Source organism: Centroberyx affinis, unplaced genomic scaffold, assembly GCF_046629955.1.
Source record: "Centroberyx affinis isolate AG114_WGS23_722 - 3 ecotype Tasmania unplaced genomic scaffold, CSIRO-AGI_Caff_v1 ptg001950l_1, whole genome shotgun sequence".
In the NCBI taxonomy this organism is placed as follows: Eukaryota; Metazoa; Chordata; class Actinopteri; order Beryciformes; family Berycidae; genus Centroberyx; species Centroberyx affinis.
The window spans coordinates 41697-56365 of record NW_027280307.1 but is presented as its reverse complement, the minus strand read 5'-3'; the positions used below and the strand labels follow the sequence as shown (position 1 = coordinate 56365).

Genomic DNA, 14669 nt, shown 5'->3' with positions numbered 1-14669 from the left:
GATTTAGGAGCTGGAACTATGCCATTTGAAGTTGCTATGGTGACGAAGCTACTTCTTTTACAGGCTGGAGCAGCTCTGAACTTTAGTTGTTTTACTGTCTTTTTTGGGTACATCATCTTGCAAATCACCAAACAATGGATCCATAGCAATATTTGCATGTCTTTCAATGAACTCAACCAAATGACGGAACCGGGCTCTTCTCTTGTTGCGTTTACAGTGATCATAAGCTGCTGTCCTCCATCTCTCCCGTAGCTTATATGGAAGCTTTGATACCACACACTTCATGTTGGTGGCATGATTCATTTCTTTTAATGCCTTGATGTTTACCATAGCATTACAGCAGCCACGTAAGAACAGTGAGTATGAATGTAAAGCTTTGCTGTCCTCTGCCTTTATGGGACTCCAATTGAGAGCTTTCTCCTGATATGCATGAGCAATGAGGATTTCGTTGCCATAATGTTTTTGTAATAGCCTTTTAGCTTCTTTGTAGCCTCTTTTTGTTTCCATGTGTTGACAACTTTTAACAAGTGCCTTTGGTTTCCCTTCAGTGAACTGTTCCAAAAAGAGCAGTCTGTCTTGGTTACTGCTTGTTCTCTCCTCTATGCATTGCTCAAATGTCCTCATAAAGCTCAGATATTCAAGTGGGTCTCCTCTAAAGACAGGAATTTCTCTAGATGGTAAGGCTGCAAGTCTCTGTTCCTTTATTAGCATGTCCGTTATCATGTTTTGTTTCTGCATGACACCAACCAAACTACTTCCAGCATCTTTAAAGGATGAGTGTTTGTTAGATACAGTGCGGTATCCCTTTATGTCTTGTTTTGGACGAGTGTCTTTCCTTTGTGAGGAAAACTGAACTGAGGGATGCTTCTTGGCACTTGTAGTTCTTTGAAATTTTGCTGGATTTATAGGTCCTTGGCTCTTTAAAGACTCAGTTATCCTCATCCTCCTCTTCATCATCAACATCATCATCATCATCATTATTATCATCAGCATCAGAATTGTCATCAGCATCATCGTCACCACCATCACCGTCATCATCAACATCATCACCATCATCATCATCATCATCATCACCATCATCAGCATCATCATCATTGTCCACAGATTCAATATCTGGATTTTCAATAGGTGGAAATGAAGCCAGCTGAGCAGAATCAAAATACTCATTCATTTTATCTTCAGCTGTTGCAATGGGAAACTGTTGCAGTTCATTATCTATTATGTCCATAGCTTGAATTCTTGCTTCTGAGGCAGCAATATCGGTGTCAATAGCGAGGCGTTCCTTCCTTGTTTTCAAGTCAAGTTCCTCCTTTTCTAATTCAAATTTTTTTCCTAATGCGGCTGCACGTGCAAGCAACTCCGCTTTCCTGGCCTCTGCTTCTCTGCGAATTGAGGAGCTAGTAGATGATTTGCTGCCTTTGGACGTAACTGAAGCATTTTCCTCTGAAGGAGCATGTTCAATCCATTTTCCCACCTTTCCTTTGAAATCTTTGTGATGATTGTGTCTTGGTAAATACCAATATTTATAATCACTCCTTTTCATCATCAGGCAATAATTCTTGTACTGACTGATGCAGTGCAGCAAAGGCAGTCATCAACTTATAGAATACACTCATAACGTTTAACATCACTCAGATTGTCATACGTATCAAGAAGTTGCTTTATTACATTTTCTTTGCTGTCAGCTTTGCAAGCGTTGCTTTTCTTGCGTTTTTCTGTTTAGTTAAAGCAGCTTCTGCGGCTCTTAAGGTGAGTTTTCTCTCGCGCTTTGTGCGCTCCGTTTGAACACTTGCAGATCCGTTTACCTCTTCTTCAGCCATACTAACAGGCTATACAATACAGATAATCATAAACACTGCTTCAGCTTCTTTAATGACTACATCGCACCCGCAATCATGTTGATTAATCAACATACGATCTCCGTTACGATCCACTTCCAGTACTAGTTGCACGTTTGAAAGTTTTTCAACTGAAATTATGGCTTCCTTCTATAAACTACTAAGCCATATTTCTATCGCCAAGAAACGTAAACAACAAGGTTAAGTTACGTTCATTCAGCAGGTATTCGGCACTCACAGGCTCTGTTCGAAACCGTTCCCTATTACAGAAATAGTGCACTATATAGTGTATTCGCCATTTTCTACTAGTGTCCGAATTCTCAACGGTTAATTTGATTCACTAAATAGTCCACTATAAGATACCCACAATGCACTACAAATTGTAGTGAACAGACAGTGTACCCTACAATTTCTCCTGTATACCACAATGCAATGTGATCGTGTCTTACCGAAGAAGAAGAAACAGCTAGCTAACATGTTAGCTAATAGAAACTGGTCTATTTACCGGTTGACAGCATTAGCAAATCAACAAAAGACGTATTAGACACCTCATTCGAGTTGCCTCCGTTTTGAACCAAGAGCAGCAAAACTGCAGGAATCATCGTTACAGGTCAGCTGACTACTTTATCCACCAATACAGGACAGGAGGTGATATGAAAGCTTCTGCTAGTCATTAGCTCACAAGCTTGTTTACCAAACCAAAACAGCTTGCTGCCATTAGCAGACGGCACCAAAGTTGACAAAACCACACTTGCACATGATTAGAATTTCAACAATTTATTTGTAATTTAATGTTGAAAACTTGTCAAAATCAATACGACCTGAGTCCATTTCAACCTGCTGTCATGATGCTTGGTTTATTTACATGATGCTGGGCGCATCCCGGTGCGTCACACGAATATCCAGCGCATTTTTTTGACGCAATTATATTTACTGTAGTGTCCGAAAATTTGTTTGGTCGTTGCCCATATAGTTCACTATATGATAAACACTACATGGGGAATAGTGAGTGAGGGAATGAGTGAACCATTCCGAACGCAGCCACATTTTGGTGTCCAGCGGTAGCTCAGGCGATGAAGATAGAAGCCAACGCGCGTGTGTGTGTGGCTACGCTAGTAAACAACCCCAGCATATGCCGCGGCAACCCAAAGTACAAAAGAAACAAACAAACTTAAACTTTCACTTGTTGAATGAACAAATAATCTATCTTAAAACCCGTTGAAAAACTGTTTCGGCTCTTGGCGTCCTGAAGCTGCATGCACTGTTCACAGCTGGTACTAATGACCCATGACGCCATCAACGGGTGTTAATTTATCAACAATTCAATGCCGAGGTTGGCCACATGGGGCACATATACCAACCACACAGTCTAACAGAACACTTCTTTATAATAAGGAATTTAACTTGTCTTTTTGATAATTATTCTTTCTCCAACATCGTTTTGGACAAGGAGAACACACAGATCACTACACAGCAGGATGATATTAGGCAACCACCAAAAGACTGTTTAAGTGCCACACCTTGTTGTTCACAGAGGGTATTTTCTGTGCTTCAGTGCCAACACCAAACCTTCAGGCCAAAGACAGTTCTCAACATGTTCTGTGACTTTTGTGGCAGGCTGGTATGTATTATAGCAGAATGGCAGTTGTTTTCAAACCCAACTCCTGTTTGTTTTTTGTTTTTATGTATACAGATTCTTGAAGGTTAAGCCTACTTGCTGATGGAAAATAATCTCAAAATAAATGTTAGTTTCACTCCACTGTTTACATAATAATCCATACATAGATAAAGCATATAAAAACATAAATGAATATCACAAATATAAAATATGCATAAAAACATGGAAAGACATTTTCAAGGGAAAATGAATGAATCATGATGAACTGATTCCCCTTAACTGAAGCATATCACTATATATCCCTGAAATGTCCTTAATTTGTAAAATAAAATGTCCTCTCTAATTGTATAACAACTATAAGTATAACAATTTGTATGTTTGATTTGATTTATATATTAAGAACAACACTACTTATACAATATACATTTTATGATGCTACTCTCATTCTCAGCTGTATTCCTTAAACATACAACATGATTATGACAAGGGTGTGTAGTGTAATTTCTTTTGATCGTAATCTACACCCACACATACAACATTCACGATCCTGCTTGTCCTCACAAACTTGTTTTTATTTTTTATTTGTCCCATCTAATTGTTCTTTCCGTTTTATAATTAATCACAGTCTCTGTGTACCCAGAAAGTTCAGCTTTTTCAGAATTGATTGTGTTTATAGAAAACACCGTTGACAACTTGGCATTTAAAAAAGAAAAAAAAGAAGCTTTTTTCCAACAACAGATAGAGCACAGTAATGTCAGCAGGTGAGAAGAATTACTGAACAGCACTACTACAGCAGAAGGCCAAAAGTGTGGTGGTGGCAGTGATCAAGTAGGTGAATAAATATGTAGATAATTCAGTTTGCATCGATACTCCTGTATTCTGAGTCTGGCCTTTATTCTCGAACAGGGCAGTTGGAAACGTAACCTATAATGATAATAATTGATAATTCGGGGAATTTGGCATGCATTCTAAATGGTTGTGATAATTTACAATTATACTGCTGAAGGGAAATATTTCACTTACTGTGTCTGCTGTGCATCATGTCATCATTTTAATGTGCAGCGACGTTAATCTCAGCAAATGTAACAGCGTTCAACTGTGTGCACGAATACATTAGGATTTTTTTTATTTGGCATTGATCTAAGCCAAACAATAAAACACACTGAAATGTTACAGAAGGTGATAAAAACTCTCAGCACCATCAAATAAAGAGACAGAGCACAAAAAAAGTACTCAGAGCCCTTCAACATAAAACTACATACACTTGAATATTCAGTATTTTCATGTCAACTACAGTATGTGACTGCCAGCATGACTTCCGTGTTTGTAAAGAGAATAACAGCAAGGCAAGTACTAGATGTTTAAAAACACAATGGGTAAGCGTAAGCATGCTAAATTATTAGAGATAGGAAGGAAGGCATTATCATTTTTCTTAGGCACAGATGAAAAGTTTTCACCAAATATCCCTTTATCACCAACTCTCTCTAGCTTACATTAAATACATCAGGGTTTTTTTTCATTAGTTTCTCAATAAAACCTTTAAATTCATCTACATAGTGATTAAATATCCCACACAAGGCATCTGCTACATGTGAGTCTTCTGGATAAGAATCAGTCGAGGAATACTAAAACTATTTTGGCAAGCCACAACAAAATGGTCAAAAACAATGGCATTGTGATTTATCCATAAGGTAAAGTGTGGTACTGAATACAATCATTTGAACTCCAAAAGGTAGAACAGAGAAGATCATGTTGTTAGCAGCGTTGACTGGAGTTGTGGTGGTTGAAGATTTGTATTAAAGACTAAAGATTCAAGTTGCCAGTTCAGGTGGGTCACCTGTTAACCCAGAGAGTGCTGCTTCTTCAGGCTGTCTGAGCGCCTCACTCTCTCCTCGGGGGTCTTTCTGTACCAGCTCCTGAAAGGAAAACACCCAGTTTCATGCTGAGATGCATTCACAGACAGTGGTTCAGATAATGTTCTTAACCATTGTAAAAAAAACAAAAAACAAGACTATACTGACCCCTGGCGGTTTAGCTGGCCTGGGACAGGAGCATTTTGGCCTTGGCTTGGCTTCAGGATCCTGGGAGAGGAGAGAGGAAGCATGCAGAGGACAGGAAACACAGCTAAATATAACGGGGCAATAATGACAGCACGCAGCTGCATTTGGTAAACAGCAGAGTGACTAATAAATTCCAGAGCTCTGTTTGGTACCTGTTGGTAGTGGGGCTCTTTGGCTTCCTAGCCTGGGCCGGGGATTCTCCAACCCTGAAGGAGCAGCAAGCGCACGCAATAAAAACACTGGTGATAATGAAAATATAAGATCTAAAAATTAGATCTCATACAGTAGATCCACACTGACTCAAACCATTAACATGCAGGCTATGAAACCTCTTCTTCTTCTTCTTCTTCTTCTTCTGCTTCACCCTCTCCATCTCACCTCTTTTTCCTGTCCAGTGACCTCTGTGTGGCAGCAGACAGCACCACTCTCTCCTTGGGGCACTTGGCTTTCTCCTGTGGGTTTGATGCCATCAGAAAACAAGGACATAGTTTTAAAGTTCACAATAGAATTAATGGTGTTGAGAGCGTAAGAGTGAGCATGACAGTAGTTAACAGTAGGCAGTGAGTCTATGTAATTAAGTGCCATCAGGTATCAGGTAACCATCTCTCGTAGCTTCCTCTCCGCACGCAGCTCCCTGTCCTGCTGCAGCAGTGCTAATCGATCCTCCAGAGGCATTTCAAAGAAGATGTCATGGACGTCATACAGGGCTGCACGTAACTGAGGGACAAGACACACACAAAAAAATACAAATAAAGATGATGTTCTCCTCTACTGTCAGTCCTGAGTATCAGTAGATGTGTGTTTCTATTTGTCTGTGTGTGTGTGTGTGTGTGTGTGTGTGTCATTTGTACCTGGGCTCTGACTCTCTCCTGCAGAGAGAGGTCTTGTGCTGAGAAGGTGCCTCTTTTCTGTGGAGCTTCAGTCTGGAATGAGCGGATGAACTCCTGTGTGTCCTGACCACACAAATACACACATTCACAAACATACAAGGGTTTTTTTTCCTCCCGAATCAGTAACACAACAAATACACCTGATAAAGCTTTTTACACTGACATTGCTGCTCTCAGGTGGCTGTGCACATTGCGGGTGTGGTTTTTGTGTGTATATGTGTGTGTACTCTCACCAGCACGGTCTGGCGCAGGTGTTTGACCTTCTCTATTTTGAGCAGTCGGCGTGTGAGGAAGCCGCGAGTAATGGCGCCAAGTCGACAGAGCGCCCTCTGCTGGTCTGCTGTCAGGACCTGGGGAATGCAATAAGGAAGTTATGTGAGACTCTGCGTAAACCCACACCCACTAAGAGTACTGACAAAGAAGATAAGAATGTGGGCTGATAACTTTTAAGAAATAGGTAAAGGTGAATCTATAAATACACACACACACACACAACTACTTTATTATACCCACCAGACTCAGCCTTGCTCGGGGCTTGCTAGCCCCACAGGTGGGCCCCCACAGATAGACAGGGGGCGGGACAGAGGGAGAGGACACACTGGAACTGAGAGGGGAGGGGAAACCTGGAGAGAGTAACAAAGAGAGACTGTCAGCGTAAACACACCACTTCGATGGGTACTGTATGAACTACATAGGCTTTTGTGCAGGTAGTGATGTTTCGCTGATAAATTTCTAGGAACAAGAAAGCCTCTTTGCCTTGTTTGTGGATTTAAGAGGGCATGCCGCATTTGCAATATATACCCACTGCCAAAAGATACCCAACACTGAGCTAATTTCAGATATTATTTTATTAATGTGATATTTAATAGTGTTCAGTATTTGTGTAAACAATTTGTGAATAATAACCAATAAAAGTTTGTGACACTAGATTCAGAAGCATGTAGGGGTCCAACTGAAAATCACAACATGAGAAACATCATGATGAAAAAATCATGATGTTTGAAATCACCCCACCAGTTAAATTGAATGACTCTCTGAGCTCAGTAGCATGCACAGCCCCCTCTAGCATTCACACAGGAAACACAGTGTCTCCTCATGGACCCAAGCAGGTTCCTGATGTACTGAACATCCTGGTGGTGACCCTGGGACGTCCTGATCTTGGTCGGTCATTTTCACTCCCTGTACGCCGTTCATTCAGCCGGTGAACAGTGCATCTGAAACTCCAGCCTCCAAGAGGCCTAAAGCTCTCTGATGTTCATCTTGGCATAATGAAGTAACCCAGCCACATTTCATGGCCTTTTATGGGGAACACTTTAGACACTGTTTTGGCTGTTTTAGACACAAATGACTCCTTACCATGAGGATAAAAGATTTGCACATAACCCCAACACTGGCTAGATAGGGATCAGTTTTAGCACTGAAACTACAGTGTGCATGATTATTGTTCACTAATGAAGTAAAAAAAAGTCCAATATAATTATCTTATGCTACATTCACCCAGCTATATAGCCCTTGAAATTGTGTTGCGTTTCTTTTAGCAGTGAGTATAGTCTAAAGTCCATGCGCCTTTTAGTATTTTTATTTTTTTATGGTGGCAGTGGGAAAGTAGACAGGGAGACAGAGCAGGGGAGTGACGGGAGAAAAACCTCTGGCGGGATTCAGTCGTTGGCCAGCTGGGCCCCCATGATGTTCCAGAGGCGGTAGACTTAACCACTCGACTATCTCTGAGCACGACATTATTTTGTCACTGCTGTTTCATGAACACCAACCAATTGATAAGTCTCCATGGTGAAACCGTACCTATACTGTGTCCAGGTGATCGCTCAGACGGTGTGTGGGCAGGGCTCAGTCCAGGGCAGGAGGGGCTCACAACAGGATAGCTGTCACTCACAGACCTGCGATCCCGCCCAACAGCATCCCCACTCAGAGGTCGGTCACACCCCTGCTCCCTCAATCTTCTGTCTTTCTCCTCGAGCTCCTAAACACACACACACACACACACACACACAGCACCATTATCTCTCTTGCTCGGGAGCAACTACAAAAAGTGGGAAGCCTTGAACAAGTGAGAGTGAAGATAACATTCATTCACAGTGGCATGGCAACCAAACTATATAATAAATCTCAAGCATAAAACAGTATTCCTTTTGGCCACTTCACCTAACCTGCACATATGCAAATGTACACACAAAAGCACAAAATAAATGGGAAATGTTTTTCTGTGTTCCTGGGCCTGTACTACTTTTAGAGGAGATATGGTGTAATTCCTAGTGCTGACCAGACAGAGGCGCTGTTGCTCTTTCTCCTGCTCAGCCAGGAGCAGAGACATCTGCAAGGCATGCTCCTCCTCCAAACGCCTCTGCATGTCCTCCAGAGCCTGCACTCGCCGCTGGGTCTCCTCTGATGACGTGTGACGTGCGCACACACACACACACACACACACACACACACACACACACACACACACACAAACATTTATCCATTACCAAAAGGTTTTTATCCCTTTCCTTCTGTTTTGTACAATTTTTATTTAGGAACAACTGTGGGACATCTCAGGGACATGAAATGACATAACTCACTTCATAAATAAATAATTATACATAAATAACTCAGTAGATTGTAGTTCATGTGTATTCAAGGAACTGAGTCTCCAATAAAGAGTTCACACTTTCACAGACTCACCCGTCTTGCTGGCGTGCTGCTCAGCTGCATTTCTGAGCACGGTCGGTGTAATCCTGCCATTGTTTGGCCTGTGAGGGCCATCAGCCTCCATCCTGAGTTTGACCTGAGACAAGGAGTCAGGAGTCACATGAGGCCTCAGCAGAGATGGCGAAGGATTCTCTATCTCATATGACTGGTTCAAAGGGGCTGCAGGGGTCCATCGACTGGGGGCCATGCGTGTAATTCCTGCCATGAAGCGAGGAACCCTCTCCTGGCTGCGGTCTATGTGCTCGACTCCAGAGTGGGAGTGGGAGGGATGCAGCTGACTGTCGAGGGTGTGACAGCGCCGGCGAAACCCTGCGGTTTGAAGATGGTCATGGTGTCCCATCGGGCTGGGTCCTGAGGCACTGACAGGGCTGCAGAGTTCCCGCACTGGACTGTTGCCACAGTGGCTGGATCGACGACTGCTACTCCCACTGCCACCTCCGCTGCCCACCAAGCCCCAGTGGTCAGAGGACCTCACGGACCCTGAGAGCGCCTCACCCCAGGCCGCCACGCTGGCACCCTCCCCCGACCTTCCCGGGCTCCTGGGGATGAGGTCTGCTGGGCCAATGGGGAAGGAGATGTGGATGTTACCAGCAGAAACAGGGCGTGGTCTGCGTCTCTGTGCACGAGGACTAATGCTGGGTTCTGGACTGGGGAGGCGGGCATACGGGTCAGGTAGACTAGGTGAAAGGCAGCCAGACTGGTGGGAATGGGGGTCATACAGAGCTTGATGCTGGGTCTGGGTCTGAAGTAGGCCTATGGGGCTATGGTGCAGACTGAATCCAAACTCAATGCCAGTGTCCCCCAGCGGACTATGACTCTCATTCTCCTTGTCAGAGAGGGTCTCCGGCGGGGGAGTCCGGGTGACCCTGTTGATTACCTTTGACCCTTGCTGACTCTGCTCTCTCTTCACATACTCCCTTGATCTCTTCAGAAGGCTATCCAGACTAATGTCCTCTTCCTCCTCCTCACTCTTCTCTTCCCTCTCCTCCTTCACTTGCTCCTCTCCCCTGTAGCCATTGAGGATAGAGGGGGGCTCAGAGCATGGCGTAGCGGGCCGATCACTTGTTTGAAGCCCAAATCCAGGGTCTCTGGGCAGCCCAGGTGAGTCAGTGACCAGGGTGTAGCCGTTGACTGTCTCAGGTTTAGGGGAAGGACAATATGGCGGAGTTGGCTGTCTGTCCACCTCTTCACTTGGTACTCTATGTACCTGTTAGAGATAATAATTAACCAATGAATTGCAAGTACATCAATCACCAATCATCATCAAATAATTGCTAATAATCTAAAATGACAATGAAGGAAGACCAGCTAATGACCTTATTTGCCCTATTTCACCAAAAATTATTTTATTATTTCTTAACCCAACCCTAAGATTAACCCTAACCCAGTCACGTCAATAGACTAATTCATACTACTGTATCACCTGAAACTCAGTAGACTTTTTAGTGACACATTATAGTAACTTGATAGTACTTGACGTTAAGTATCAGCATTGGACAATCCAAGTAAAATGTGAATTATACTTTTTTTTTTACTTTACTCTCTTAATAAATAACTCATTCTGGCTTTCTGCAGTACAGACATTTCCTTGTCTTTTGGTTGTAGTGCAAACATATCACAGACCACAACCACCGTATTCAAAGCCCAGAAATTTCAAAACTAGAGCAGATTAGCATGCTGACAAATTTGCTCTAGATGTTGAGTTGACAAGGCAGGGCCATAAACAGGTAAAAATAGCACAGCCTACTGGAGAAATTGTTGAGTCAGACAACCTGTACTCAAGACTGCAAATGTCACTAGAGATTCTGGGTCAGACTGTAATTCAATTTTTCTGCTATACTGTGGGATTGACACACAGACCTATTTCAAATACGGGTATATTTGAGAATTTTGGATGGAGCATGTTTATAAAAAGATATAAACAAAGTGTTAAACTGAGCATAATGCAGTAAAATCTAGGCTATATGATTTCTATAACTCTATGAATGTAGTATATGTGTATACTACAGTGCAAGGAGTACCTGCTCTTTCTATGAAACAGACTGCCCAGGTGAAAGCTAAAATCCCTATTTAATCAAAATGTAATCAAATGGGGATCATAGTTTTCACCTGGTCAGTCGAATGATTGTGGTCCTAATATTTTGTACACTGTAAACCTATACAGTATCACATTAATTTTACATAACATCCTATATTAATTTATTGTTGGCTATTAGGATCAGGATCCCCTACAAATATAAACTCCCTATTGGACCACACCCAGGCCTGTAGCCAGGGCCAGACTGTGCTGCTGACCTGAGCCTGGTCCAGGATGTCCTGAACCCGGGCCAAAAGACTGCTCCTCCGTTGGCTCTGCCTGTCCGCCTCCAGCTGGACCGCCCTCTGTCTGTAGTCACACATCTCACTGCGCTGCTCTGCACTCAACTGGAAATAGAACGTACACACATTTTAAATATTATTATATTTTATATTTTAAAAATACTTGAACGTCTTGAGGTACGCTTGATGGAATTTGCCACTTATGGAGCAATGTCAAGTGATAGCATCACACGTGAGAAAAGATCGAACAAGCACTCACAAAATGTATTTATCTGAGGTTGGTTTGTGATTTATTCTGTTATTACTGATAACATAATCTTCTCCCTCCTTAATCTCTGGGATGTTGAGAAATCTTGATGCCTTTCACACACACACACACACACACACACACACACACACACACACACCCTTCAGCCTCACGTTGGCCTCTCTGAAATCCACCATCATCTCCTTCATCTGGCGATTCCTGTAAACTCACTTGGTCAGCAGTCAGCAGCAGATGGATCCTCCTGACTAACATAAAACAACCTTGTTGTTGTTCCTCGTCATCAATTATCTCCTCTCTCAGCTGCTGATCTAATTCTGACCAGTGAGCCTCCATGTTTCAGATACGCTGTGTAACTTTCTCAAAGAACGGGTGTTTTTCGAATACGCTTAGGTAAATATCCCTTAGGTAAATTGAAATTGTCTATGCATTTGTGTGCACATGATACATAATTTGTGTGCACATGATACATAATGAATACATACAATGCTGACAGCATTGTATGTATTCATTATGTATCATAACATTCTTCTCATTGCTACACTGTAACCAAAATGAGTAAGCAATGCATTATTGTTACTATGGAGCTACAGAAACCCAGCCGCAGGAGAGGAGTCACACATACACAGCCTCTCCAGGGAAACCAACCAAACACATTGTCATTAAAAAGCAGAGTCACCTTCATGGCAACAAACTGGTCTAAATGCGTAAAAACGCCACCTTGAAACCTCTCAAAGACATTCATAAGCTATGCCTTCTGCCGACCTTTGATGAATAAGGCTGGAGTGACTGGAGTAATTTCTTGAACCAAATAAGCATCCAAGTTCCAGGCTTAGACAGCTTTTCACAACAGAGAGAGCGGCTAAGAAAGACCTCAATGCAGCATTTTCACCATAGTCTTCTAAAACTGTGAGATGGCGTAATTGGGGGGTAGATATGGTCAAAATTTCACCATCTATCCAACACAAATGTAAAAGATTGGGGTCAAAATCAAAGTCGTAGTTGTTCCTCAGAACACACACTGACCTTACAAAGCTAAATGGAAACTTTGGTGATTAATTGCCAGTGTCTCTACAGTCTGTAGAGACACTGGCACTTATCTAGTGTCTCAGGTCTCTTTATTTCTGCCTTACCAGTGGTGACAGCACAGCCTGTCCATGGAAGCGGATGATAGAGAGAGCCTTCAGAGGACCGTGTGGCTCACATGCCGTCTTCTTGAAGTTCCCCTCCTCCTGCAGTATGGTCAGACTTCGTAGACAGAACTCCTCATAGCTTTCCATCTCTGGACACCCGCACCTCCACACTCTGATTAGGAAACACACACCATGTAGCCTTGTCAGCCAGCTGTTAAGTTAAATGGAGAGTGTGGAATTAGACCGGGTGCTTGGACTGTAGTGTCAACACACTTGGACTGCAGCTGGGAGTGGGAAGACAACAAAGCCCTGTGATGTGAACCATGAGGGTGTGGGTTACTAGTCGAACCTATCTGCGATTGTAAAACTATGAGCAACTGGAAGAGCAGGACAAATGCAACAAAAGAGGGTCTGTCTGCCCTCAGCTACTGTATCACACTCATCACATTCCAGCCATTCTGTTCTATGGAGCCAGGCTGGTGACTGACTTCCATTTCCGGGTCTGATGGAAGTGGATGGGGAATCGTGTGTCTAATCAATAAAGAGTTGCTATTTCTGAAACGTTCGTCAGCAAATGGATAGTACAGACCCTTTAGGCAAGACAAGGCAATGCAGGGTGTAAGCCTGAGTCCTATGCTGTTGATATAGCTACACAAATTAGAACATAATCTCAATGAATCAAACATATATCCCGGCAAATTACTCAATCGTATGCCACTACACAATGCCATACATTTATAATAAGAACTGGTGGCTATAGATTAGTGTCACTGTCATTTGCTCCATAGATTTCACATATAAGAATTACGATTACTCCTATTTGTCTTAATTAATGGGTTTGAATAAAAGATAATGCACTTTCGATGCTCTCAATTCGTAGTGGTTTTTAGTCGCCTAATTACCGCACAGTGAATGCAATTACAGCCTATAGGTGACAGCACAGTAGATATGGGACTGCTTTTCCTCCAGCTATCACTCTACTGTAGCACAAAGAGCAAGCTTGACAGCGACAGTTTTCAAGGTAGGCTACATGTATGTCCGACACAATTTTGTAGCATCTCTGGAAGCCCGAAGCACCATGCTTTACCAGCACAGCTGTGCCCAGGCAGAATGACAGTTGACACTACATCAATGCCCGTTACCATTTTGTCTTACCTCGGGCTCAACGTGGCAATCACAATGACGGAAAAAACAAGTAATAGCACTCCTCTTTTCTCTTGATGGCGAGTATTATGAGACGGAGAAAATATCCTGGGAAACAGAGTGGTTGCTACGACCTGAACGGAGTATTTCTCCTCTCACTCTCCCCTTCAATCTCAGGTTCCCCATCACCATTCACTCTTCCGGGCCGCAACAGCGCCTCCTAGCAACAGCGCCTCCTAGCAACAGCGCCTGCCTGGGCCTCGTTCCATTATAGTCTTTACGTCCTCTCCGCTTTATCATTGGCGTCCTAAATCCTTCAGTCGTCGTTTCCATTCACGTAGAAGGGATACAATTATGCTAAAATGTTTTCAGTGGTTTTACTGGAGCTATGACTCTCGGTGGGAAGAAAGTAGCCTGAGGGAACTGGAAGAAAGTAGGCTATATGAAAAGGTGAGAAAAATGGAACGAGGCCTCGCCCCTTTGTCAAATAATTACCTCGTTGTTACTATTGCAAATAATTGTAATCAGTTAGTGAGGGCATATAGTTAGCTTCACCATTCACATTCTCGTAGACTGAAGCCCAGAGAGAGATTAGAAATTAAGTGCGTTGTTGGTTGTTAAAAATTTAAAATGAGCAAAAGTTCCAAATGTAAATCATACTTTTAACGTGACCTTTATGAGGGGTTGTGCAAGG

The 14669-nt window shown here is 42.8% G+C and overlaps 1 protein-coding gene across 1 annotated transcript; it reads right to left on the bottom strand.

Moving 5' to 3' along the window:
• Positions 1-4606: 4606 nt before the first annotated feature.
• Positions 4607-13326, bottom strand: LOC139653707 (centriolar coiled-coil protein of 110 kDa-like). The gene is made up of 14 exons (XM_071530646.1): positions 13262-13326; positions 12833-13004; positions 11411-11539; positions 9089-10322; positions 8685-8806; positions 8207-8384; positions 6920-7029; positions 6640-6756; positions 6368-6469; positions 6117-6233; positions 5895-5968; positions 5669-5722; positions 5478-5537; positions 4607-5372 (listed from the first exon to the last, which is right to left on the bottom strand). The coding sequence occupies exons 1-14, from the start codon at positions 13324-13326 to the stop codon at positions 5297-5299; spliced, it is 2610 nt and encodes an 869-aa protein (XP_071386747.1). The 3' UTR covers positions 4607-5296.
• Positions 13327-14669: the final 1343 nt, after the last annotated feature.